Here is a 23,837-nt window from a genome sequence, read left to right on the forward strand (position 1 = left end):
CCAACCATGACAGCCGTGGGCAAGCCCACAGTCTTGGTTGTCCCCACCGAGCCACGAGCTGAGCTGACTAGGATGACGTACCGACCAATCTCCTCCTCGCGACGTCCCATACCGCCACGAAGCTGCCCTCGCGGGCCTCGAGATTGCTGCCGGCCTCAGCTGCGCAAAGCATGTGCACGTCTGCACTAAATCCAGGCTCCAAGACCATAGAGCTCTCACAAACTCGTGAGACTCTCTATATCCCAATAACTAACCTTGGCCACCCTTTTATAGGCTCTTGGCCGGTCATCGGGCGTCCACACTTGGGCGCCCGCCCATCCATACTTGGGTGCCCGCCCGTTAGTATATCCTTAACTCAGCTCGTGAAACAGCCTGCCTAGCTCGAAACTAGTCTCGAAACTAGTCTTGCGTGTGTGTAGCACACGGTAGATATACGCTGTGCACATGATATACTCCCCTTCCTCTAAGAGCTCACTCCTGAGCTCACTAAAAAGCCAGGGTAATCTCTCTGAAGAGTAGTCAATGTCTCCCATGTAGCGTCCTCCTCAACACGATCCTTCCACTTGATCTTGTATTCCGTGTGATAAGCGTATTACGAAATCTTCTTTCACGAAATCCAAGAATCCTTTCACGTTCGTGCGGGACAAATGTCATGTCCTCGACATCTATGATTTCTTGAGGAGTAACTAACTGATCTGTTCCACCCAATACTTCCTTAAGTCTACTGACATGAACTACAGGATGAATTTTCACATGAGAAGGCAAATCCAATTCATATGCAACTGAACCAATCCGTCGTGTAATACGAAATGGTCCACAGTATCTAGGGGATAATTTCGGAGATCGACCTATCCGTAAAGTCTCGGAATCTTTCGGAACTCGCAAATACACCATCGTTCCTTCAGAGAACTCTTTGGGTGAACGATGTCTATTAGAATAAAACCTGTCTCGATCTTGAGCACTTCTAATAGATTCCTTCGCAACTTGTAACATTTCCTGCATATCTTGCAAAAAATTACGTGCTGCATCATGCTGAAGTCCTGAGAATCCTACTGTAACAGGTGATCGAGGTTGAAAACCATACATAAGTATGAAAGGACTAAAACCTGTAGTCGTATGCTTAGTACTGTTATATGCAAATTCTAACATAGGAAGATAATCCTCCCATGAACTCTGTCTTTTGAATACATATGCTCGAAGCATATCCTTCAAAATCTGATTCACTCTTTCAGTCTGGCCATCAGATTGAGAATGATCAGAGGAACTCAAATTCAAAGTTGTTTCCAACTTCTCAAAAACAAGTTTTCAAAAATCACTCGTAAACTTAGAGTCCCTATCACTGACTATGTCCTGCGGTAACCCGTACAGTCTAAACAATTGCTCGATAAATAACGGTGCTAATTGCGTAGCTGTAATAGACTTCCGGGTCAGTAAAAATCTAGCCATTTTTGTCAAGCGATCTACCACAACCAAAATAGAACCGTGGCCTTGCTGTGTTCTTGGCAATCCGGTAATAAAATCCATGAAAATGCTTTCCCATTTATTACCTGGGATTTGCAAAGGGTGCAACAACCCAGCCTGTCTAAAGCGTTCAGCTTTAGGTAATAAATGCTTTCCCATTTATTACCTGGGATTTGCAAAGGGTGCAACAACCCAGCTTGTCTAAAGCGTTCAGCTTTATTTGCCTGACAAATCTGACACTTGAGAACATAATCTTCTACATACCCTTTCATCTTTCGCCAATAAAAAGTGTGTTTCACTAATGATAACGTCCTGTGTACCCTAGGGTGTCCAGCAGAAGGGGTGTCGTGACACTCCTTAAGAATCTTGGACCTAATGTCCGGGATCTGTGGTACACAAATTTTGTCATTACGGAATAGTAACCCATTCCGAATCATCCACTGGCTTCCTGCAGCCTGAATGGTAGACTGGTCAGTCATCGAGTCTTGGTCAATCAATGAGCTCCCGTCCTGGATCTTCTACCAAAATGGACCAAAATAACTATCAGTCCTGCAAAGCCCTCTCAATGACTGAAATAAGTCAGTAGAAATCTCGGTGAACGACAAAGAATTCACCTCTCTAATTCAACTAAGCGCATCTGCAATACTATTCATGGACCCTTTCCGATAACGAATCTCAAAATCAAAATCTTGCATTAACTCCGCCAAACGAGCTTTCCTTCCTCTCAAATTATCCGCATCACACACATACTCGATTGACTGATGATCAGTCAATACCACAAACTTGGAGCCATATAAATAATGTCTCCAAATCTTGAGAGCATAAATCACAGCATAAAGCTCCTTCTCAAGGGTTGGCCAACAAGATTGAGTGTCGTCTAACTTTTTACTTTCAAAAGCAACCGGTCTACCATCTTGAAATAAAGCAGCCCCGATAGCATAGTCACTGGCATCAGTTTCAAGAACATAAGGCCGACTAGGATCAGGTCATGCTAAGATAGGTGCTTCCTTGACTTTTATCTTTCAAAAGTCTGAAGGCCATATCCAAATCGTTATTCCACGACCTTTCAATAAGTCGGTCATCGGTAGTGTGAGCTGAGAGTACTCCCGTACAGATTTCCGAAGAAAAACAACAAAACCGAGAAAAGAACGAAGTTGCTTCACTGTTCGCGGTATAGGCCAGTCCAGAACCTTCTGAACTCGGTCATAGTCAAAGCTCAATCCATCTCGAGTGATCTTGTGTCCCAAGTAAATGATTTCTGTCATAAAGAACTCACATTTACTTAATTTAGCATATAGTCGATTCTGTCTTAAAATAGATAAGACAATCGTGAGGTGTCTGACATGATCCTCAAGAGTACGACTATATATCAAAATATCATCCAAGAACACCACCACAAATTTTCCCAAATGTTCACGAAAAAGATCATTCATCATTTGCTGGAACGTGGCTGGAGCATTGGTTAACCCAAAAGGTAATACGAGCAACTCGTAATGGCCATACCTAGTCCGAAAGGCGGTTCTGCCGACATGCCTTTCATGAATACGTATCTGGAGATAGCCAGTACGTAAATCTATCTTTGTGAAATATTTCGCTCCTGCTAACCGGTCAATCAGGTCAACTAATCTAGGGAGAGGATAACGGTTCTGAATGGTCAGCTTGTTCAATCTCTTGTAATCTATAAACATTCTCCAGGTATTGTCTTTCTTTCTCCTAAGCAACACAGGTGCACCCCAAGAAGGTGATTTACTTGGACGGATCTGGCCCATCCTCAAATAATCTTCGAGTTGTTTAGCCAACTCATCTTCCTCAGCTTGGCTCATCCTGTAAGGTGGAATACTGACAGGATGAGCAACAAGAATCAAGTCAATACAATGATCTACTGCCCGTTGAGGCGGTAAACCCGATGGCAGTTCCTTAGGAAATACGTCTTGAAACGAATCAAGTATCTTCTGTAATTCTTTGCTTTCAAACACACTTAATTCATTTACATCCAAGGAAGGGATGAGAAAGAAAGAAAGTGCAATCAATACACAATGGAAAGCGGTATACAAAGAAGAATCCATTATATTTCCAAAATCAATTGTATTTACAAGAGGTCCCTGAGAGGGATGAATACAATCACCTAAAATACTATACTCGGTGTCCTTATGCTGAAAAGAAAAAATATGACTAGACCAATCTATCTGGACGTGAAGAGTCTTAAACCACTCAAACCCTAATAACAAGTCTACATTCTCTAGATGCATTACATAGCATTCCAGAGTATCTTTGTAGTCCTGAATTTGGATTAGAAGCATCTCCACCTTTTGATCCCATACTTGCCTTCCCGCAGGTAGGCGTACCTCATAGGTACGATCGCTGGGTGTCGTATCAAGACTCAATTTCTGCACAAGTTTGTAGTTAACAAAGTTGTGTGAGCTGCCAGGATCTAGAAGAATGTGAATCTTATGGCCATTCACTTCTCCATAAACTCGGAGAAGATTATGCAAGCCAAATACTTTAGAATTGAATAGACAATCAGAACAAGTACTAGGGCGAGAAAGTACAGTAATTGACGTACCTGTCAAAGACAACTGATTAGTTGCCTTTGGCTTGGGTCCTGCGTTTGTCTTGGTACCCTTTTGCTTTGGGCACTCGTTACGCATGTGTCCTTTTTCTTCGCAGATAAAACAACGTCCTTCCTTCTTGAGCTTTAAAGCCCTAAGGAGTCGTTTCTTCTTCGCTAGTGTCGAACTGGAATTCTTGGAAGGTTGGTCCGAAGACTTTCCTTCAATCGTGTTAGCCATAGGTGCGGAGAACTTCTTTTATGCTTGTTCCCCTGCTCAGTAACGGGTTTCGACTTGGAAGAGACCATTGTATCATCATAGATACGAGCTGAATGAATGGCCTCGTCCAATGTTTTACATTTGTTATTTTTAACCTGTAAACGGTATGAGTCTGGTAAACCAGCTACGAAGAACCCCAAAAGAGTAGTGGGATTCATCTTTGTAGCTTTCATCTGCAAGTCACGAAACTTCTGGAGGTAGACCTCATAAGTGAGGTGCTGCGAGGTCATGGTAAAAGCTGAAAACCGGCAACAACATCATAATCATCCTCTTTCTTGAGGAATTCTTTCTTGAAGACGTCTTCGAATTGTGCCCAAGTCGTTGGCTTAGGGTTGAGTTCCTTCCACCAAAGCAAAGCTTTGCCGGAGAGGAAACCTGCTGCTAACTGGATCTTCTTTCCATCATCATATGGATGAAACTGAAAGTGAACTTGCCACTTATGTAGCCACTTGTCCACGATCTCCTTGGTGCGCTGCTTTTGCTCGCCCCCAAACGGTTCTGGAGTAATGTTGGGGCCTAAAGCTGAAGCCAAGGTATCCATACCCGAGAAAGTAGAGAGGGTAGTGGTCAATAGAGCGATGGAGTTCTGCAAAGCTTGCATCTGGGCTGCGATTTGTGCCTGACGTTCCGACCAAGAAGCTTCGAGGGCTACTTTGAACTCTTGGAAATCTGATTTTGACACAAAATCGTCAAAAAGATCGGCATCGGTACCTTCCGTAGCCGGCAAGCCTTCGCGTTCCACAAGGGGCTCCAACTCCGATTCTTGGGTCGACATCGTGAAGAGGGTACATGGAGAGAAAATTCGATCTTTGCAAAATAAAAGTGCGAGGGAACTTGAGAGCTTGAGAACTTGAGAGATGTGTGGCAAGAAGCCCACTTAAGGGTGTTTATAAAGGTTTCTACACAAACTAAAAGCCCCCAAAAGCTAAGTTTGGCTTTTGCTTTTGTGTGTGTATATATATATATATATATTCTAGTTTTTTAAAAAAATAAAATACCTTGAAACCTTAAAGGAGGAGTTTTTAAACCTTTTTTTTTTTAAAAAAAATAAACTCCAAAAAAAAAAACGAAAGCTCGAAAAAAGACGTGTGCTTTCCTTGTTTTTTTTGTTTTTGCTCCTCCTGGATGCCGGTTGAAGCTGCCGTCGATTGAAGCTGCCGGCGCATGCTTTCCTTCCGGCGCTTGCTTGCGCACAGTTGGTCTGCGACTCCCTCCGTAAGCCTAGCCACAAGGCCGCCTACGTAGGCCTGGCCTGGGCACCAGCCCACCTGGCGTAGGCGCTGCATAAGCTTGCTGGCCGCCTGGGTAGGCCTGGCTGCCTGGCTGCGTGGCTGGCTACCTGTGTACAGAGCCTGGCTGCCTGCGTACAGAGCCTTGCCGCCTGGCTACATAGGCCTAGGCGCCTGCCAGTCTACTGGCCCTGGCCGCCTATCCACTTGCGCCTTCAACCACCCGCAGCATCAACCTGCACCCGGCCAGCAAGCCCACTCGCCAACGAGTCCACCTTCTCACACGCATGCTCTCTATCTCACTCGTTCACGAAAAGCAAACGTGCTTTTGCCTGATTTCTCTCTCTGCAGCAGTTCATGCGACTGCACAACAAATCTCTCCTCTTCTTTGCAACGCAAACGACGCTACTTAGACTACCACCTCCCATCAACATGGGTTTCTTTGATGAAGAAAAACACATACTATTCTGAAAACAGTAGTATGCACAGAAAAAACAGCAAGCTTTTTTAACACATACCTTTCTTCGACCTCATCTTCTCTACCTACCGACTTGCTCGTTCACGAGGTATGCTCTGATACCACTGTCAAATCCCCACGGATCTCCTCGTGACCGTTCCTGGTACGAGACTCGAAACCTGCAAACAAACAAACAAACAAGGGGGTGCAGGCCTGACTCACCTCCCAACCATGACAGCCGTGGGCAAGCCCACAGTCTTGGCTGTCCCCACCGAGCCACGAGCTGAGCTAACTAGGATGATGTACCGACCAATCTCCTCCTCGCAACATCCCATACCGCCACGAAGCTGCCCTCGCGGGCCTCGAGATCGCTGCCGGCCTCGGCTGCGCAAAGCAGGTGCACGTCTGCACTAGATCCAAGCTCCAAGACCATAGAGCTCTCACGAACTCGTGAGACTCTCTATATCCCAATAACTAACCTCGGCCACCCTTTTATAGGCTTTTGGCCGGTCATCGTGCGTCCACACTTGGGCGCCCGCCCGTCCATACTTGGGTGCCCGCCCGTTAGTATATACATAACTCAGCTCGTTAGCTCCAAGCTTCCCCAAGCCTCGAAACTAGTCTTACGTGCGTGTAGCACACAGTAGATACACGCTGTGCACATGACACTAAGGGACCCTTGCAAGGCTGCCTGTGAACTGCCATGTCCATTGAAGGAGTAAGCCTCTTGGTCTAGGTCCATACGACAATGAATCAGTGACAACCCAAGACTCACTTACATATTGATTATTGCTACAATAAATAACAATCTAGTCATAAATAGCCAATAACCTTGGATTTATTAAATAGACACAAAGCGGAGTAGAGCTTTATGGAGGACAGGATCAGGGATCACTTGGCCCACATCCAGCCCTTGTGTCAAACTGTGATAATTCCCCCTCCAAACCGACCCCGAAGACTCTCCATGAAGAAGGTGTCCTAAGCAGGTCCCATTCCCCCCATCCTTAGTTATGTGTATTATCTCTTGGAATGTTCACAGGATGCGGGGCCCCACTTCCACCGCAAAAGAGGAGTGTGACTTCAAGAGCTTCAGAGAGCCTGTGTAGGAGGCACAGTTAATCTTTTGTTCCGCATGAACATCACCTTCCGGCAAGGCGTACCCCCACATGGAGGAAGATTTTTCCTCGACGCAGCCTTACCTTTTGGTCCCCAGCCTTTGGTCCTGAGGGAATTCATGGAGGGGTGTGCATTTCGGTCAATGAGCAGATGCTTTGGTTGGTGCGAGATTCAGGCATCATTGTGTAGCGGAGGTCGCACTTGATTATAGTCAGAGTTGGGGAGGACCGGGTGGGTTTCCTCACTTATGCCCCCAACAGGGTGGCGGCGAGGACTAAGTTCTCAACCCAAGTGAGACAAGCTCTTTCCCAGGCTGATTTTTGGTGCGCAAGTGGAGATTTCAACGTGCTGGGAGAGGGACGGAGGAGGCTTGGATACGATCACTAGGGAATGAGTACATGACCTAGGAGAAGCTGGTCCTCTCCCTACGAGGACAGGATCCTTGGCACTTTCCAAAGTTTGGCCGATCGCCAGGAAGCAAGGTTCAGAAAAAGATAGGTTCGACTTAGCCCAAAACTTGTTCAAATTTGTGCAAAGCTTGCTCAAATTTATGGGATAAGGAGAAGAATCCTCTCTAAAATTTTCAAGTTTTAGTTATATTTTGTAAAATTTATAGAGTAATGCCTTCTCAAAATGGTCAATTTCCTCTTCGAATTACAATGAGAAGGTTTTCAATCCAGCTCAATCAAATGTATTTCCCGCACTAGACCAACAAGCCTTCGTTTCTCTTGATCAGACCAGAGATGCCAGGATTGAACCTCTCGCACATTGACACATTTTATATAGATGAGTGGGCTTGCAACAGAGGTGATTTGGTTGGTATTCTTGCATGCACCACGTTGTCAGATCATTTGCCAATTGTACTTGGTGACCCCTTGCCAGTTTTGTCCAAGACCTTGAGATCGCCAAAAGAGTCGAAGAGATTTGGAAGTCCCTCACTTTAGAGGCTCAGAATTGGGTAAGACAAAGCCAATCCACATCTCAAGGATGATGACCAAATTCGATGAAACTGAAAATCCCATTTAGTACCTAGAGAAGTCACAGGGGACGTAAGGGACGGCTGCTTGGAACGCAGGGACGGCGAATCGGAATGAAACAGTGACGGGGACGGACGGACGTCCCCCACGACGCGTCACTCATAGGGATTCCACAGGGACGGGGACGCCGGTGGGGGATGGCTCTGTGAGGGGACGGCAGAGAGCCGTTGCTGACTGTTTTTTTGCCGTTGCGCTCACCATTTTTGGCCGTTGCGCTTGCCGTTTCTAGCCATTTATGGCTGTTGGCTTAGCCTTGGGCCTTGGCCCTTGAGCCTTGAGCCTTTGAGGCTTGGCCCTCTCTCTCTCTCTCTTGCGCCCTTGAGGCTTTCCTCTCTCTCTCTTGCCTATCTATATAAGAACAAGCCTCTACAAGGCTACAAGCACACACAACTCTCAAGGCTCAAGCTTTCAAGCTTCTTCTAGCTTCCAACTTCCAAGTTCCAAGCCTCTAGGCTCTCACACAAGGCCCGCGGGCCGCCGCCCTACTATCTAGATTCTAGAATCTAGACTCTCTCTCTCTCTCTCTCTCTCTCTCTCTCTCTCTCTCTGCTCCCTCAAGCCTCTTGAGTCTTCCAACTTCCAAGCCTCTAGACTCTAGGCCTCTCTCTCGAGTCAGATGTCCAGGAGGTATGTCCGAGACTATTGCTAGCACCATTGGTGTGAAGCAAGGATGCCCACTTTCCCCCACGCTATTTGGGTTATACATTGATGAGGTGGCTGACTTCATTACACGAGGAGGCGGAGATGGGGTTGATTTAGCAGGTACCTCAATACATATTATGCTTTATGTTGATGATATTGTATTAGTGTCTGAGTCTCCAGGTGGTTTATTGCAACATCTACATGCACTCGATGATTTCTGCACACAGAGGGGTCTTACTGTGAACCTTGGGAAAACCAAGGTTATGGTCTTTCATACATCGAGACAGGGCACGAGTCGGCTGACATTCACTCTCGCAGAACGCCAGGCGGAGGTGGTGACATCATACGTGTACCTAGGGGTTACCTTGTCTGCAACAGCCACACGCTTCACCATGGGTTCAGCAGCCAGAGCTAGATTGACACGGGGATATGCAGCATTGGCTATGCTAGAGAGACAGTGCCACCAAGCGCATTTTCAAGAGCCTCGGACGAAGGGGTGGCTATTTGACACAGTAGTCACACCGGCATTGATGTATGGAGCAGCGGTATGGGCGCCAGGCCTTGCCGCCCATTGGTGGACACAGATAGAGAGACCACAAGCCCTCATGATGGTACGCATGATACGCAGCAAACCGTCAGTACCTCATGACATTATCCGAGCAGAGTTTGCTGCGTCCCCTATGATGGTAGAGGCCATATTCCAGACTATATGCCTGCTAGACAAATTCAGAGAGATGCCACAGGACAGATTGTCATACAGAGCTTTTGAGGCATCTAGACAGCTGGATGAGGCAGGAGACAAAGGATCATGGTATGCACAAGTCACACATTGGTTCTCACAGCATGGCCTAGACATGGATCATCTACCACCATTCCAGTATGACAGGGATGCACCACATATCCGTCTCTCTCATAGTGAGAGAAACAGAGTATTGAGACAGGATCTATGGTAGCTCTATACACGAGAGACATGGATATCGCCTACACAGCCTCTTCCACCGAAGATGCTATACTACAGAGATCACTTCATGAGTATCACTGATGATGGATTTATAGAGAGACCTAGATACATGGAGGGCTTTTTACCACACGGCTCCCGAGTGGCTATTGGTCAGCTTAGAGTTTCATCACACCGATTGGAGATTGAGACTGGCAGAACAGCACGCATCCCCCGAGAGGAGAGGGTATGCAGATTGTGTAGAGAGGAGGTGGAGAGTGAGGAGCATTATGTATGCAGATGCAGAGCATATACAGCCATCAGAGAGAGATATCCCATTTTATTCAGAGAGCCACATTCCCTACGCCAGATCTTTGAGGCAGCAGACCAACGCATGCTGGGGAGATTCATTCTAGACATACAGCGCCACAGAGAGACATCATTACAGGCTCAGACAGCTCCAGAGGGGGGACGACAAACACAGATTACTACATTTTTTCAGAGATCCATCCCACTCCCAACCCCTACACGGCAGGGAATTACTCTCCAGAGAGCAGAGACACTCAGAGCCCGCAGGAGACAGAGGACACCTGGCTTTCGGACACCACGCCTATACCAGAGAGAGATGACAGAGATCAGAGCTCAGTTTCACAGAGAGGGCGTGGAGCGACTGGCTCGCTTCAGAGCACACCCAGGCATGTTCTTCAAGGAGCTATGGACACCCCCTTCATTGATGTATACCATTTTATACCCCCAGTATGGTACAGGATGGAGCTAGCTAGGTTGCATATCATGATTGTATACTCCATGCATATAGCTTTGCATTCTCCTAGTAGTAGAGCTCCATGCCCTTCACCACTCATTGTACTTATTGCACACCCAGATTCAGCTTTTTAGTTCAGTACTTTTTCATTTTGTTGGGATGACAGAGGATACCCCATACAGGTACACCGATTTGTCTCATAGGCCGAGTTCGATCTTTTGGAAGACGTTAATAAAATCTTTCTTTCTTTCTTTCTTTCTCTCTCTCTCACCTCTCCCTCAACTTTCGAGCCTCTTGAGTCTTCCAACTTCCAAGCCTCTAGGCTCTAGCCTCTAGGCGGATTAGGACCATACTAGCACGGCATGGGAGACGTCCAGTCAGAGTACTCACCATGGAGGACATTGAGATTATCCGCCATCGACCGATGAGAGACATCTTTGGATAGTGATGTGTATGATGCTTACCTTTGTTGCTGGAATTTTCCTCCCAAATGTTATCCATTAGGAGCTCCTAGTACCGTACTTTTCCTCATAGTTGTTTCAGTTTCAATTAGTTGTTTTTAGCTTTTCTTACACAGACATTGTATCAGATCCACCAATTGTTGTAATCTTTTTGGTCTCATAGGTCATTTTGGCCTTCTGAAGACGTTAATATATCATTTCATTTCTCTCTCTCTCTCTCTCTCTCTCTCTCTCTCTCTCCTCTCTCTCTCTCTCATTCCTCAAGGCTCAAGAGTCGAGCCATCTTCAACCATGGCATCCTCCTCACGTGTCGGGGCTTCTCGTAGAAGGACAACGAGATGGACATGGTGGGAGGAGGTTAACTACACCCCATCCGCTCATGGAGGCGGTTCTCGGCCATGGGTATGCAAGCTTTTCCCGTACCGGCGAATGGGTGGTGCTGACAAAGTGCGAGCCCACCTCTTGCATGAGAGTGGGCATGAGGTGAGGTTTTGCACAAATGTCACGCCCGAGAAGAGACGGGAACTTCTTGACAAGCTTAGCGTCTACGAAGCGGTCGAAGCGACAAGAAGGACACCCACGAGTGGCCGTGGATCCCGCGACGATGGGGGGAGAAACTCAAGCCTCTACAATGGAGTCATGTGGTGGATCGGGATCATGCACACCATCACCTTCACCATCAAGTCGGAATGTTACTCCATCCACGACGCCGGCACCCTCCATCCCCACGGCCTCTCAATAATTACGTGGCCCACGACGACAATCTACGCTTGGGGAGAATTGGAACCCCAAGTTGAAGGAGGAGGTGGATATGGCGATGGCCCACTTCTTCTTCCACGACCAGATTGCCTTTCAAGCGGCTAGGTAAGTGCAATCGATCATTGCCAATTCATCATTCATGTTCTCATCATCCTAGTCTCCTTCTCATGTAAATTACTTTCCTGAATAGGTCGGAATACTTCAAGGTCATGGTTAAGAAGATTGGGGAGTATGGCTCAACCTATACGCCCCCCTCATCCGAGAGCTTGCACACTACATTGCTCGAGAAGGAGAAGCGCATTGTAGAGCAAGCGGCCAACAACACAAAGCGGCAATGGGAGAGGAACGGAGTCTCCCTCATTGTGGATGGATGGAGTGACACCCGCAAGAGGAGTATTCACGGCATGGTTGCATATTCCCGCGGAGAGATGTACTTCATCTCATCTCATGATGCATCCGGCACTGGAAAGAGCGCGGATGTACTTGCGACGGAGTGGGCTACCACCATGGAGATCGTTGGCCCCGAGCATGTAGTGGGCTTTGTTGCGGATGGGGAGCCTTCCAATAGGGCGGCGGGAGCTATTCTCCAAGGTATGTATGGACATATCACAGTGTCCTTTTGTATGGCTCATTGCCTAAACAACCTCCTCAAGGACATCGGGGCATTACCATGGATCAGCCCGCTCATTGAGGAGGCCAACACCATGGTCTCCTTTGTCCTCAACCACCAAAGACCGGCATGAGTACAACAAGAAGTCCTGTCTCTCTCTCCTCAAATATTCCGACACCCGGTTTGCCTACAACTTTCTCATGTTGGGCTGGTTGAAGGATTGTAGCGGTGCATTGAGGGGGCTTTTCCTTAGCGACGAGTTTGTCGCCATGCAAGAGTCCCATACAAACACTAGCCAAGAGTGTAGGCTACGGGCGGATGACGCCTCTTGGTGGGAGCATGTGAAGACCACAGATGCTATGGTGAGGCCCATAGTCCACCTATTGAGGATTGTAGACGCTATGCAACCATGCATAGGCAAGGTCTACGAGGCCATGGATCGCATGATAGAGAAGTTGAAAGACTTCGTGCCTGACAAAGACAGATACGAGGAGATCCATGCCTTGTGTCTAGGAAGGTGGAATTCCTACTACTCTCTATTGCATGCAGCAGCTTATGTGGTGGACCCAGAATTCCAAGGCAACAAGCAGGAGAGCGACCGGGAGGTGAGCGCTGGATGGAGGATCATCTTGGATCGTCTTGTGCCTGATACATCGGTTAGGCGCAAGATCAGGGACCAGCTTTCGATGTACAGGTCATTTCATGGCTCCTATGGCTGTCATGATGCACAGGTTGACCGTTCCAAAGTTGGTGCTGCTCTATGGTGGGAGGACTTTGGTTCAGATGGACCGGAGCTGCAGCAGCTTGCCATCCGCATACTTAGCTAGGCCATCAGCTCCTCTTGCTTGGAGCAACTTTGGAGTACCTACAGCCACATTGCCTCTAGGAAGAGGAACCGACTCGGGATAGAGCGTGCCAATGACCTTGTCTTCGTCAGCGCGAACTTGCAAATGCTTTGCAAGAGCGTGACCAAGAAGGCAGATTCCTTCACCGAGTGGGAGATGAGTCAACAAGAAGAGCAACAAGAGGATGAGGTGCAAGAGCAGCATGCCAATGAGGATGAGACTGAGGATGAGCTTGATGCTTCTTTGGCACAAGCTACCCATGACCATGAGGCGAGCACTTCACGTGGATGATCATTCATGAATCATGATTCATGGGCCTTACTACTTAGCTCTAGCCTCTAGCCTCTAGCCTCTCGTCTTCAGCACTTTTTTGTTATTGACTCATTTGAGTCCATCCATATATTCTGCCTCCTTAAGGCTTAGTCCTGACTCCTGACTCGAGTCATGACTCATTTTGTATCTACTTAATGATTAATATGACTCAAAAGCTTACCATTTTAGTGTAAATTTGTGATCATTTTGATGTACTTCCAAAGTAGAATAAGTGTAGAGTAGAAAAATTAAAAAAAAAGTATTTTTTGAGTGTCGTTCCCTCCCCCATTCCCATTCCCTTATGGCCGTCCCCCGTCACCGTCCCCCGTCCCTTGTGACTATGGGTTTAGGACACTGAACTCACTTGAAAACGCCAATGATGAGGTCTTGGGACATACTTTCACTATGGGATTCTCACCCAGTGGAGCTAGAAGAAGCCCCATAGCTCAAATCTACAACATCAAGCAAGAGGAAGGTGTTACGTACCTAACACTAACCCTTGAGGTTAGGGACTAATCTAGCAAATTTAGGGAAGCCCTGGGATTAGGGAAAACAGGCTTGGATGGGTGGCCAAGGTTCAATATTAATAAACCCTTGGTTATTGGCTATTTATAACTGGATGGTTATTTATAACAATAGTAAGCACTATATACGTGTGTCTTGGGTTATTATTGATTTATTGTGCTCTGAACCTCGACCAAGAGGCTCGCCCCTTCCATGGACGTGGCAGATCATGGGTAGTCTTGCCAAGGGCCCATGTGGGCACGCATTGGTGGTATGGAATGCCAAGGCTGATTGGCATGGACTCATGGGAGTGGAATCTTAGCCCTGGCTCGGGGGAGGTTTGTGGACGCGAACCTACAGTTGGGTGGTGAGCTTCCCTGTTCCCTTTTATTGGTTTCTCTAATCTTGTTTATGCCTGTGTATCGAGTGATCAGAGGAGGATTCCCTGTGGGAGCTCCATTTGGAAGAGAGTTGTCGGATGTGTGAACATGCGTGAATTATTTACTGTTATTCCAATGGTTTATCTCTAGGGCGGACCATGACATGGGGTGGAGGTGTAGTGCACCAAGACTTAGTTGAGAAAGGATTGTGACTCGGCTTTCAAAGTCTCAAGGAATTTTTTTATATGGTGTATCCGAGTGGTATGGGATGCCACGATCTGTAGCATGTAGAGTTTCCCACTGTGTCTATATTTCTAGCCCCAAGCATGTCCTATTCCTAAGGTGATAGATAACCTAGGTCAAGGGGTGGAAGGCACAGTTGAGAGGGCTATGTCCGGCCGATGGGCATTTCATTCAGTATTGGCAGCAGGTCCAAGTGGGGAGCTCCATTGATTTAGACCAGGACTCAAGGATCCTTCCACCTGTTAGAGTGGAAAGTAGTCACTATCATATTCGGAACAGGTTGTTCCGCGATAATAGAGTCTGTGCGGCGTTGGATTGTGCTAGGATAAGGAGAGGAATTGCTTGTGATTGTCATGACGCTCCTACAACAAGTCATCCAGAGATTAGACGGACTTGTGTTTTTATGATCATCCTCAGTTCGATGGGAAGACGAAGGGGTTGGGATCAGGTTTTGGAGCTTATGCTCTGTGCATACAGCTCCAGCCGACCATTTTATTGGGAGAGGTACATCCCTATGGTCAAGTTTGCCTATGGTACTACTCAGCATATGGTTCAGGCAGCAATAGCTAGAATATGTTTGGTAGGAGTTGGATTAAAACCCAAATTTCCTCAGCCTTTGATAGCTTGAAGGAGACATAGTTGAGATGCCTGATAGTTTTAAGAGTCTCAAAGAGGGAGGTATGATATCCCCTAGGTACGAAGATTTACCAGATCCTAGAAAAGATCGGTATGATGTTGCAGCTAGCAGATATTTTTAGGTTTCCAATTCCATGAGGAGTTGGAGGATTGAAGGATGTTTTATGTTCTTCAAGGACCTGAGAAGGTTCTGTTTTTTTGTCTTGTTCCTTTAATCATATGTTGGAGAAGCAAAAGCTTCAGTTGAGCTGGTTCCTTGATACGTGGCTATGTGGATTTGATAGACATGTATAAACCTGATTTTGGAGCCTCCACAACCAATTCACCCAGGCTCCGCATTGCCAGATGTAGTGAAAGAGGGGCCTCAGTGGGAGAGGTGGAAGTGGCCTTCCATAGGTCATCATAGTCATCACAATATTTCTCCGAGGTGATTGTTGGCCACGACTTCATTTCATCCCCTTCAGAGGCACCGCCTCCTAGGGAAGTTTCAATCCACATCCCTTACACGATAGCTGGTCCTAGTCCACCTCCAAGTGAGTGCAAATATCACCACGGGACATAGCAAGCCTCACAGCCTTCTTATCCTCCAAAGTCCAAGTTTAGGTAAGTTCTCTTTTGCAAGGAAATTCTCGAGTTCGGAGAGACTTATCTGATTGTGAACGAGCAGGAATCTAAGAGCCCATGCCACATTGAGCGCTCTCCTTCTATACCAAGACCAAAGGACAGGTGAAAGTGCCAATGAACAAGCTGGGAAACTATTTTTGAAAGTGGCCCTCCTATCCCAGCTTAGGCCAAGCAATTTGAAGTGCCGTCAGATAGGCTATTCAAAGAATTTAAATCTCAATCTTCAAGACTCCTAGTGCGAAAACCCACTCCCTAACCACCTGGTTTGTACAGGGTGATAAAAGAAACATTAATAACATGCTCAGTCAAAAAAAAGGTACCAAGGAATCTGCAGGCTGCCCCTTGTAACAAAGAGACAAGCGTAAAGTGCATTTATTAAAAAAGGAGGTTTCGTGTTGGCTGGAAAGGAAATTCTATATTAAAAAAAACAGCAAGTACAATGGTAGAGACAGGATGCTTGACTTGACGGCCGTCTTCAACTTGCCTTGAACACTCCATTGATGGTCTTTGTCAAGACAGGAATCCACCATACCTCATTCAACTACATGAAAAACTCATAATAGACTCTATCACTTAAAATTGAATATAATCTTGTGAATCCACCCACCACCTGTGTTCCTAGGACAAAGGCTATGAAAAAAACAAATTATCCTAAGATGGAAGAAAAAGAACATATCTAGCCCAAATATAAGGCCTCGATCATTGTCACGGTCACAGGTCGACTAACGCTTCACCTGGATCAAAAACCACCAGAAGACATGCAGTATATTCTAACTTTTACTGACATGTTGAGCAAAGATGTCGTCTCCAGCAGAACAAGATGCAAAGCTTTCCACTTTTTCTTGAGTGGAGGCATTGCGGCACCAGCGGTGTCAACGAATAAGCAGGCACCGCCAATGTCAGTTAATAACCGCTGCTCCACTCATTCCCACCAACATCCTCCCAGCTACACCATTTGGACGTAAGGGCAGGAATGGGTGTTCCAGCATCCATTTCCCTCTTCATATAAACAGCCTAAACACCTTAACTTTGAAGACTGCTAAAGAATCCCAAACCTGAGAGCTTGCATCCGAACTTCGATCTTTGCAGGAAAGTAAGGAAGGAAACTTAATTCCAGTCTTTGGTTCCACAACCACCTTATCTAGAATGTTCAGCCAACCGCTCCCAGCCGGGATTTGAGGTTCAACAGTTTTATCCATGATAGCCCTTTGTCTCACAGAGTCTCCATCTTTGTCAGTACCTCCATCTCTATCCTCACCACAGGGAGCCAAATTGGAGGACCTGCCATTATAACATCCCATCTATCAAAGACAAAATCATCATAAACTAAACTTAAGGATGGAGACAATTGATATTTTTTGAACTTCTGGGTTATGTCAACCATGCTGGGGAAGCATATATGCTTCTTAAATAACTGATGATATAGCTGTCAACTCCGTTATGGACGTTTGTTTTGGAGGGACCTCATGTTAGAATTTCTACTAATACATAAAACCACCCTCCCAAAAAAAAAATCTTGACAAGAGCCCTTGGCTAGTATGGAACTCTTTATCCAAAATAACGAACTTTATATCAGCTGATGTGACAATTTGAGATTGGGACCTTACAATTTCTCAAGTGGAGGCATGATCGTCAAGCTTGTAGCCAAGACAGCAGACGACAAAGCTGATTGGGTTTTCTTAGAAGATGTCTGAAGACAGCAAAAACTTCGGGGACACTATCTTCTCATGAGTGATGCAGTGTCCAAGAAAAGCAGATTTATACCCACAAAAATCGATTCGTTGTCTTTGTTGACGGCTGACTCCCCTGGCCAGAGTAGTCTCCCTACAGCACCATGCACAGCAGCTGGTTTCACTGCTGAGAAAGATCTTAGATGCTGCATACGATATTGAAGCAGTGCTATGATGATTTAGTTTAAGAAAAAAGAAAAGAGGATGGCAACAACTCGAACAGATATCTTGGAAATAACCACTTGACCTGCATGTTCCTTTCATCAGATCACAAGCCTCTAGAAGCATTTTGCCAAACCTTAAGTCCTAATCTGTGAGATTGATACCATTGGCTTAGAGAGCTTGGAGTGTAACCCAGCAGCAGTTAAGTGCACAATGCTCTGTCACAAAACATAGTTTTGGCAAATTAAGGCAGAAAAAATGGTTGGCATTAAAGGTTTCTACCTCGCCACTAATGGTTTTTCTTTAATATGTTGCTCCTAAAGCCCCCCAAAAAAAAATCATTGAGCACTGTAATGAAGCCTCACTGTTAAGCCTTTCACAATTACCTTGAAGCCCAAACACATTGAAACTGTGTGACTGTTAAAGAGCAATCCAAACAATACACAAATTTTCAGACAGCAAAGGACAGAATCGACTGCAAAACCAAAAAAGCAAGTATACAGCAAAAAGCTTCACAATCCTAGTGACTTTTTGTTTGTACACAATCACACTAAAATTGCTACAATAGCTGCTTTCTTGATCCTTTGTATGATGCTGCATAATTGTCTTAATCAGAAACAATCACCTTTAATTTTATCCTCACTTCGGATTAATTTCTTTAATGTTTTTTTTATATTTCTTTTCATGTTAAAATATTATGGGGATGGCCGTTGTGAGTGTGTTGCATGACCTAATATAATGAAACACAAAATAGCTTCACAGTCACACAGAAAGAGCCTAACCAAGCACGGGACACTTGTCACACGTGCATCACCTCCAACACTCATGTGTCATGCTAGGTTAGTGATTCAAGTTAGGGTGTGGTAGATGAATCAGCCCGTGTGGTGAGCCCTAATGACACGTGCACACCCTTAAAAAAAATTTCCGGAAAAGAGACTTCTAGTAAGTATGAAAATTTTTTACAAGAAACGAGATTTCCGACCAAGCAAGGGGGAAATGTCAACCAATCGAGTGCCTTGTGCTGTCAGCAAGGCCCCATATGAGAAAGAGTGAAAAAAATGCCATGATCCTATTCTCTCATGAATTGGCCACGTTTTCTCTCTGCAGCCCTCGAAGATCCCTGAATCCTCGCCCAAGTGGCCATGAGCGTTTGGATAATATCACACTAGATCCTGCAAATGCACTGTGTATCATAAACCAAAGAGCTCTCCATGGCCTAAATGCGTCTAGCCTTCCAGATGTGCCAAGTTGTGATGCTAGCAATGATCTCCCATGCAATGTCCAATCTAGGCTGGAGATACGCAGCCTACCTCTAGCATGTCCTATAGACAACACCGTCGACCCACTCCCTAGGTAAACCATATGATCATATCTTTGTAGTTCCTTTCAGACCTGATTTGTGGGCCCGACTGTGTCAACCAAACAATAGCACCAAAACAAATGTAGGAATCCCTCCTCATCCTTCCAAATAGGTGTGCTATTGCAGTCCATGCCTCCCTGCACTCCCATAAGCAATGGTAAACAGTCTCTGAAGCTCCTGCACATCTCGGACAATCTGGGCTAGCGCCAATGACCGATCTCCATTGGTTGGTGGCAAGGCCACCATGTAGAGAAAGCCAAATAAAAGAAGAAATCTCCGTTTCCCTGTACGAGGGCCACAACCTCCACCAAAACGCTCCCTGAATGTCAAGGGTGATTCCATAAGCCTCCCAATGCGGTCCAGACGTAGGATTTGTCCCAGAACCAAGTGTTTGGCTTTCCCACACTGTAACTAGAGAAGGACATGCTTTTCATGGGGTTAAAAGCATCCCTCCACTCCCACTCACCGGGTCCCAGTGCAAGTATCTGATAGGACACCCATCATATAACCAGAGGCTCCAAGAGTCCGTGATCATCCCTTGAGTTGGATCAATATAGATGTGCTTTCCTGCCTTGCCCACCACTCTCGTGGGCCGGACTGCTAAACCCTCAATGATATCCTACTCAAGACTTCTCTCCAAAAGCCATCTATCCTGCATGGAGTAAAAGACTGGTACATCTTCCTCCACGAAGTGAGAAGGCACATGACTTGAATGTTGGCTATATATAGAATGTCTCTATATATAGCCAACATTGAATAGGTACCCCGGTCCCCTGTCCCTGAAAATACCCCAAACCATAAGTGATGAGGCCCTTCCACGAAGTTCCTTGTGATCCAGTGGTTAGGTATGGCTGCATTCATCTACATAATCCTCTATATGCCTCTCAAGTGCTCGGTGCAAAGCATTCTCTCATCCTCCGTGAGACTCATGAGCCTCTTCCAATCCAACACTGAGGGAAGAAGAGTCACCCACGCAGCCCACTGGATAATTCATTCAAGATCAAGTCAATCAACACAATGGGCTGCCTGTAAGCCTCCTCACCTAAGCCTCCTCACCTGACCCTGCAAAGAAATATGAACCATGAAGCTCCTCATGCAATTGTAGGCTCGCACAAGCAATCTCAGCAAGGGCAAAGAAGGTGGTCAATGCTCTGCATCCAAGAAGATGGAACGTGGGCTGTAGCCTGTAAATCCAATCACCTCCTGTAATCGGAATGCACCTCATAATCTGCTGCAGAAGAAAGTCCTTCCAAGGCTCAATGTCGGGAAGAAATCCTCTGACTACCAACTTACGAAGTAGAGCCTTACAATGCAACTTTGAGTCAATGATGTTCAATCCTCCCTCTTGCTTAGGTATAATAATGGTATCCCAAGCCACTCTTGCCCTGGTGTGTACAGTGCCATCTAATCCTGACCAAAGGAAGTTCCGAATGAGCCGATGAAGCTCATCATTGCATCCCTTCTGAAAAACCCAACACGATGTGACAAACCAAGCAGTTACCAACAGCACTTGGTTAGCTACCAAGGCTCCAAAGGCCAAACCAAGCTTCCTACTACTCCAATACTGAAGTTTGCTTTTATGCTCATGAGCACAGGAGCGAACTATTGTGCAAGCGAGATGTTAATGCCAACCTTACAGCCAAGGTATCAAGTAGTGCATCCTCTCTCAATCCAAGTAACCCCCAATCTATCTGCGGAGAGTCACTAATCTAGATTCCTGCTCATTTGTTAATGCCAACCAGACAGCCAAGGTATAGAAGAGATGTTAATGCCAACCTGACAGCCAAGGTATCTAGTAGTGCATCCTCTCTCAATCCAAGAACACACCAATCTATCTGCGGAGAGTCACTAATCTAGATTCCCGCTCATTTGTGCCAATTAATGAAGGAGCCTGCCTGCCAAACAAAACATCTCCAAAGCATAGAGGCATGCCTACAAAGCCTCCAAAAGCATAGCAGTGTCATCTACTAGCTCTGAGTCCGGTAACTCCTCCGGTGTGCGAACACGCAACCTAAGGCCCAAGACTCCTAGGGATAACTCTGAGAAACCTGCTCATAGCCTCTCCAACTATAAGGCAAAGTAGTGGAGCTAAGAGGCATCCCTGCCCTCACGGAACACAAGATTTGAAAGCACACAACACGCCCCCGCAGGGTAAAACTATGCTGTAGAACTCCCCATACATGGAAGAGTGTTAGCAATCATCTCTCGTCTGTACCATATTACTCAGTAGGGAGTGAGGGCCCCTATTGTGGGTGTTGTCACATGCACTCTGCACTGTAGTGCATAGTGACAAACTGGCTCATCATCATCAGTGCAACATTGTACGGTATTAGTTCCATTTAGGATGATATTTGTCATACGCCGTGACCCCATTGTACAGTATTAGTTCCATTTAATTCCATTTAGGATGATATTTGTCGTACACCGTGACCCCATTGTAATCTCAGTCCAGGATAAGTCACGCATGAGCTACACAGGTCATTCTTAGCCATAGCAAGTCAGTCAGTCAGTCAGTCTAAGTCCCTTAACCCACTTAAAGAGACGCATTCATGCATATACAGTTAGTAGAAACCTGAGGGTTTGCATCAGAAAGCATCTTGCATATTGCACATCATTCATGCATAGCATCTAGACCATTGTAGGAACCCCAGATATCATCCAGTATTTTTCAGGACATTTACTAGGATTTTTCTCGTATTTTTCCCAGCATTAGCTTTTTCAAAGTCTAGCAAAAGAATGGCTAGAGGTTGTTGGCTAGATTTAGCCTACTCCATAGCTTCCCAGAATGAAAAGATGTTATCAAAAATACTCCTTCCTTGGAGGAAACCATTATGTGTATCATGAATAACACTCTGAAGCACACGCGGAAGCCTCATACTCACTACCTTCGCTAAGATTTTCTAAGCAGACCCAAGCAGAGTTATGGACCTCCTCTAAAAAATATTGGTCTTGTCCCCACCTTTTAGGACAAGATGGATAAGACCCTCCATGATAAAAGGGGGCATCATACCAGTACACCACATCTCCTACAGAGCAGTAGTAACATCATCACCAATGTAATCCCAAAACTACAAAAAGAAGGATGGAGAGAGGCCATCATCCCCTCGGCATTTGCCTTTCAAGAGGACATGCAAAGCATGTCTCAGCTCATCCTCCAAAAAGGGGGGCATCCAAAGAGGCACAAATATCATCTGTAATAAGCCTGGGTATGCGCTCCCAGACTTTCTATCGTGCAACATCTCTATCCAAAGAGTGGGCCTCTGCAAAGAGCAAGGTTTGATAAAAATCTGAGGCAATACTACTCACCTTATTTGGATCACTATGAAATTCTCCTTGAGAATCCTACAAGCATCTCAAACTATCACTACTGTGCATAGGTTCCATTTGTGTTGGTTGCCTAACTAGGATAGAGCCCAAAGCTTTACAAGAGCACATCCAAGTTTGTAAAAAGATTAGATTTGTGTTCGTTTGGCCTAGGATATTGTTGGGTTTAGGGTTGCACAGGTGCACCTAAGGTGGATGGAAGATATCCATGGTGTGTAGAGAAAGAAAGAAAAAAAGAAAGTTATATTAACGTCTACAGAAGACCCCAAGGGCCTATGAGACCAAAAGTAATACAATGGTACCATGGATATACTGAGAGAGAGAGAGAGAGAGAGAGAGAGAGAGAGAGAGAGAGTTATATTAACGTATTCAAAAGACCCAAAGGGTCTATGAGACCAAAATGTTGTGTACATAGTGTCCATGAAATCTCATCATGGATGAAATAAGATAAAGTAACAGTAAACTAAAACTGAAAACTGAGCTAAGATCTCAGACTCTGAGATTATACAAGATGAAAAATCTAGATCCTACTATTCCAGGCATAGGGTACAATAAGTGATGGGATATGGGAGAGCTAAATAAAAACAGTCAATCAACCCAGGGCCCATCCAAGATGTCCATCATGGGTGATACAAGAAGGCTAGAGACGTCAATAGTCTGCTATGAGGATGAGGCTGCTCGTTGCCGGGCCAAGATCTCCTGAATCTGGGGTTGATGAGCAAGCGGTGGTCAGAGTCCGACGGGACGAAGGTGTCTAGCTCTCTCGAGTGTGCATGCTCAATTCGATGCGACTCCCATGGGCCTGTTGCAAGGGGGCGTTGTGGTATAGGCTCTTGTATCCACCGTGGTGGGCTCTCGTGCCTCCCTATCCATCCCTCTAGGCTGGAAAAAACTGGTGATAGTAAGCTGAGAGGAGGGCTGTTGGGGGCGAGGATCTCTGAGTAGTGACTCTCTATGTGACGTGTCGACTGAGCTCTAGTAGGAAGAGTCCAAGGCACCTCTGATCTGGGTACTCCATAATCCAGGATAAGGGTCCAAAGCCCTCTCTGAATAGACAATGGAATATCCCTCAAATCTCAAACATAGTGCTCCTCCGACTCACCCCCCGTCTAACAAAGTCTGCATGTCTTGTCCTCTCTGGGTATCCACTCAGCTCTCCCAGTCTCTATCCTCAGTCTATGGGATGATACTCTAAGCTAGCCAATGGCTATCCTCATAGCATGGGACACAAGGGCATCGTGATAACTAGGTCTCTGTATGAAACCATCTACTGTGAGTCTCAAGAAATGATCTATGTAGTACTGCATCTTGGTAGGCAATGCACCTACCGATGTGATCCATGTGTTACGTGTGTATAGCCCCAGTAGATCGTATCAAATCACTTGGCTCCTGTCCTCATGTGTAAGCCTAATGTATG

The 23,837-nt window shown here is 46.0% G+C and overlaps 1 protein-coding gene across 15 annotated transcripts in view; it reads right to left on the bottom strand.

The window, feature by feature from the left end:
- The window catches only part of LOC147635059 (fatty-acid-binding protein 2-like), an 86,383-nt gene that overhangs the window by 53,862 nt on the left and 8,684 nt on the right, over positions 1–23,837 (bottom strand). For 7 of the 15 annotated variants that reach the window (XM_086804333.1, XM_086804327.1, XM_086804334.1 and 4 more), the window contains 2 exons: positions 17,452–17,954; positions 16,900–17,125 (listed from right to left, as the gene is read on the bottom strand). In XM_086804333.1, coding sequence (XP_086660459.1) covers positions 16,900–17,125; positions 17,452–17,471 — 246 coding nt within the window. In that variant the 5' untranslated portion in view covers positions 17,472–17,954. The remainder of the gene's footprint in view (positions 1–16,899; positions 17,126–17,451; positions 17,955–23,837) is intronic. The other 8 variants (XM_086804321.1, XM_086804322.1, XM_086804324.1 and 5 more) reach the window with 3 other exon arrangements.

Source organism: Cibotium barometz, chromosome 10 (genome assembly GCF_041138505.1).
Source record: "Cibotium barometz isolate CiBa-2024 chromosome 10, ASM4113850v1, whole genome shotgun sequence".
Classification (NCBI taxonomy): domain Eukaryota; kingdom Viridiplantae; phylum Streptophyta; class Polypodiopsida; order Cyatheales; family Cibotiaceae; genus Cibotium; species Cibotium barometz.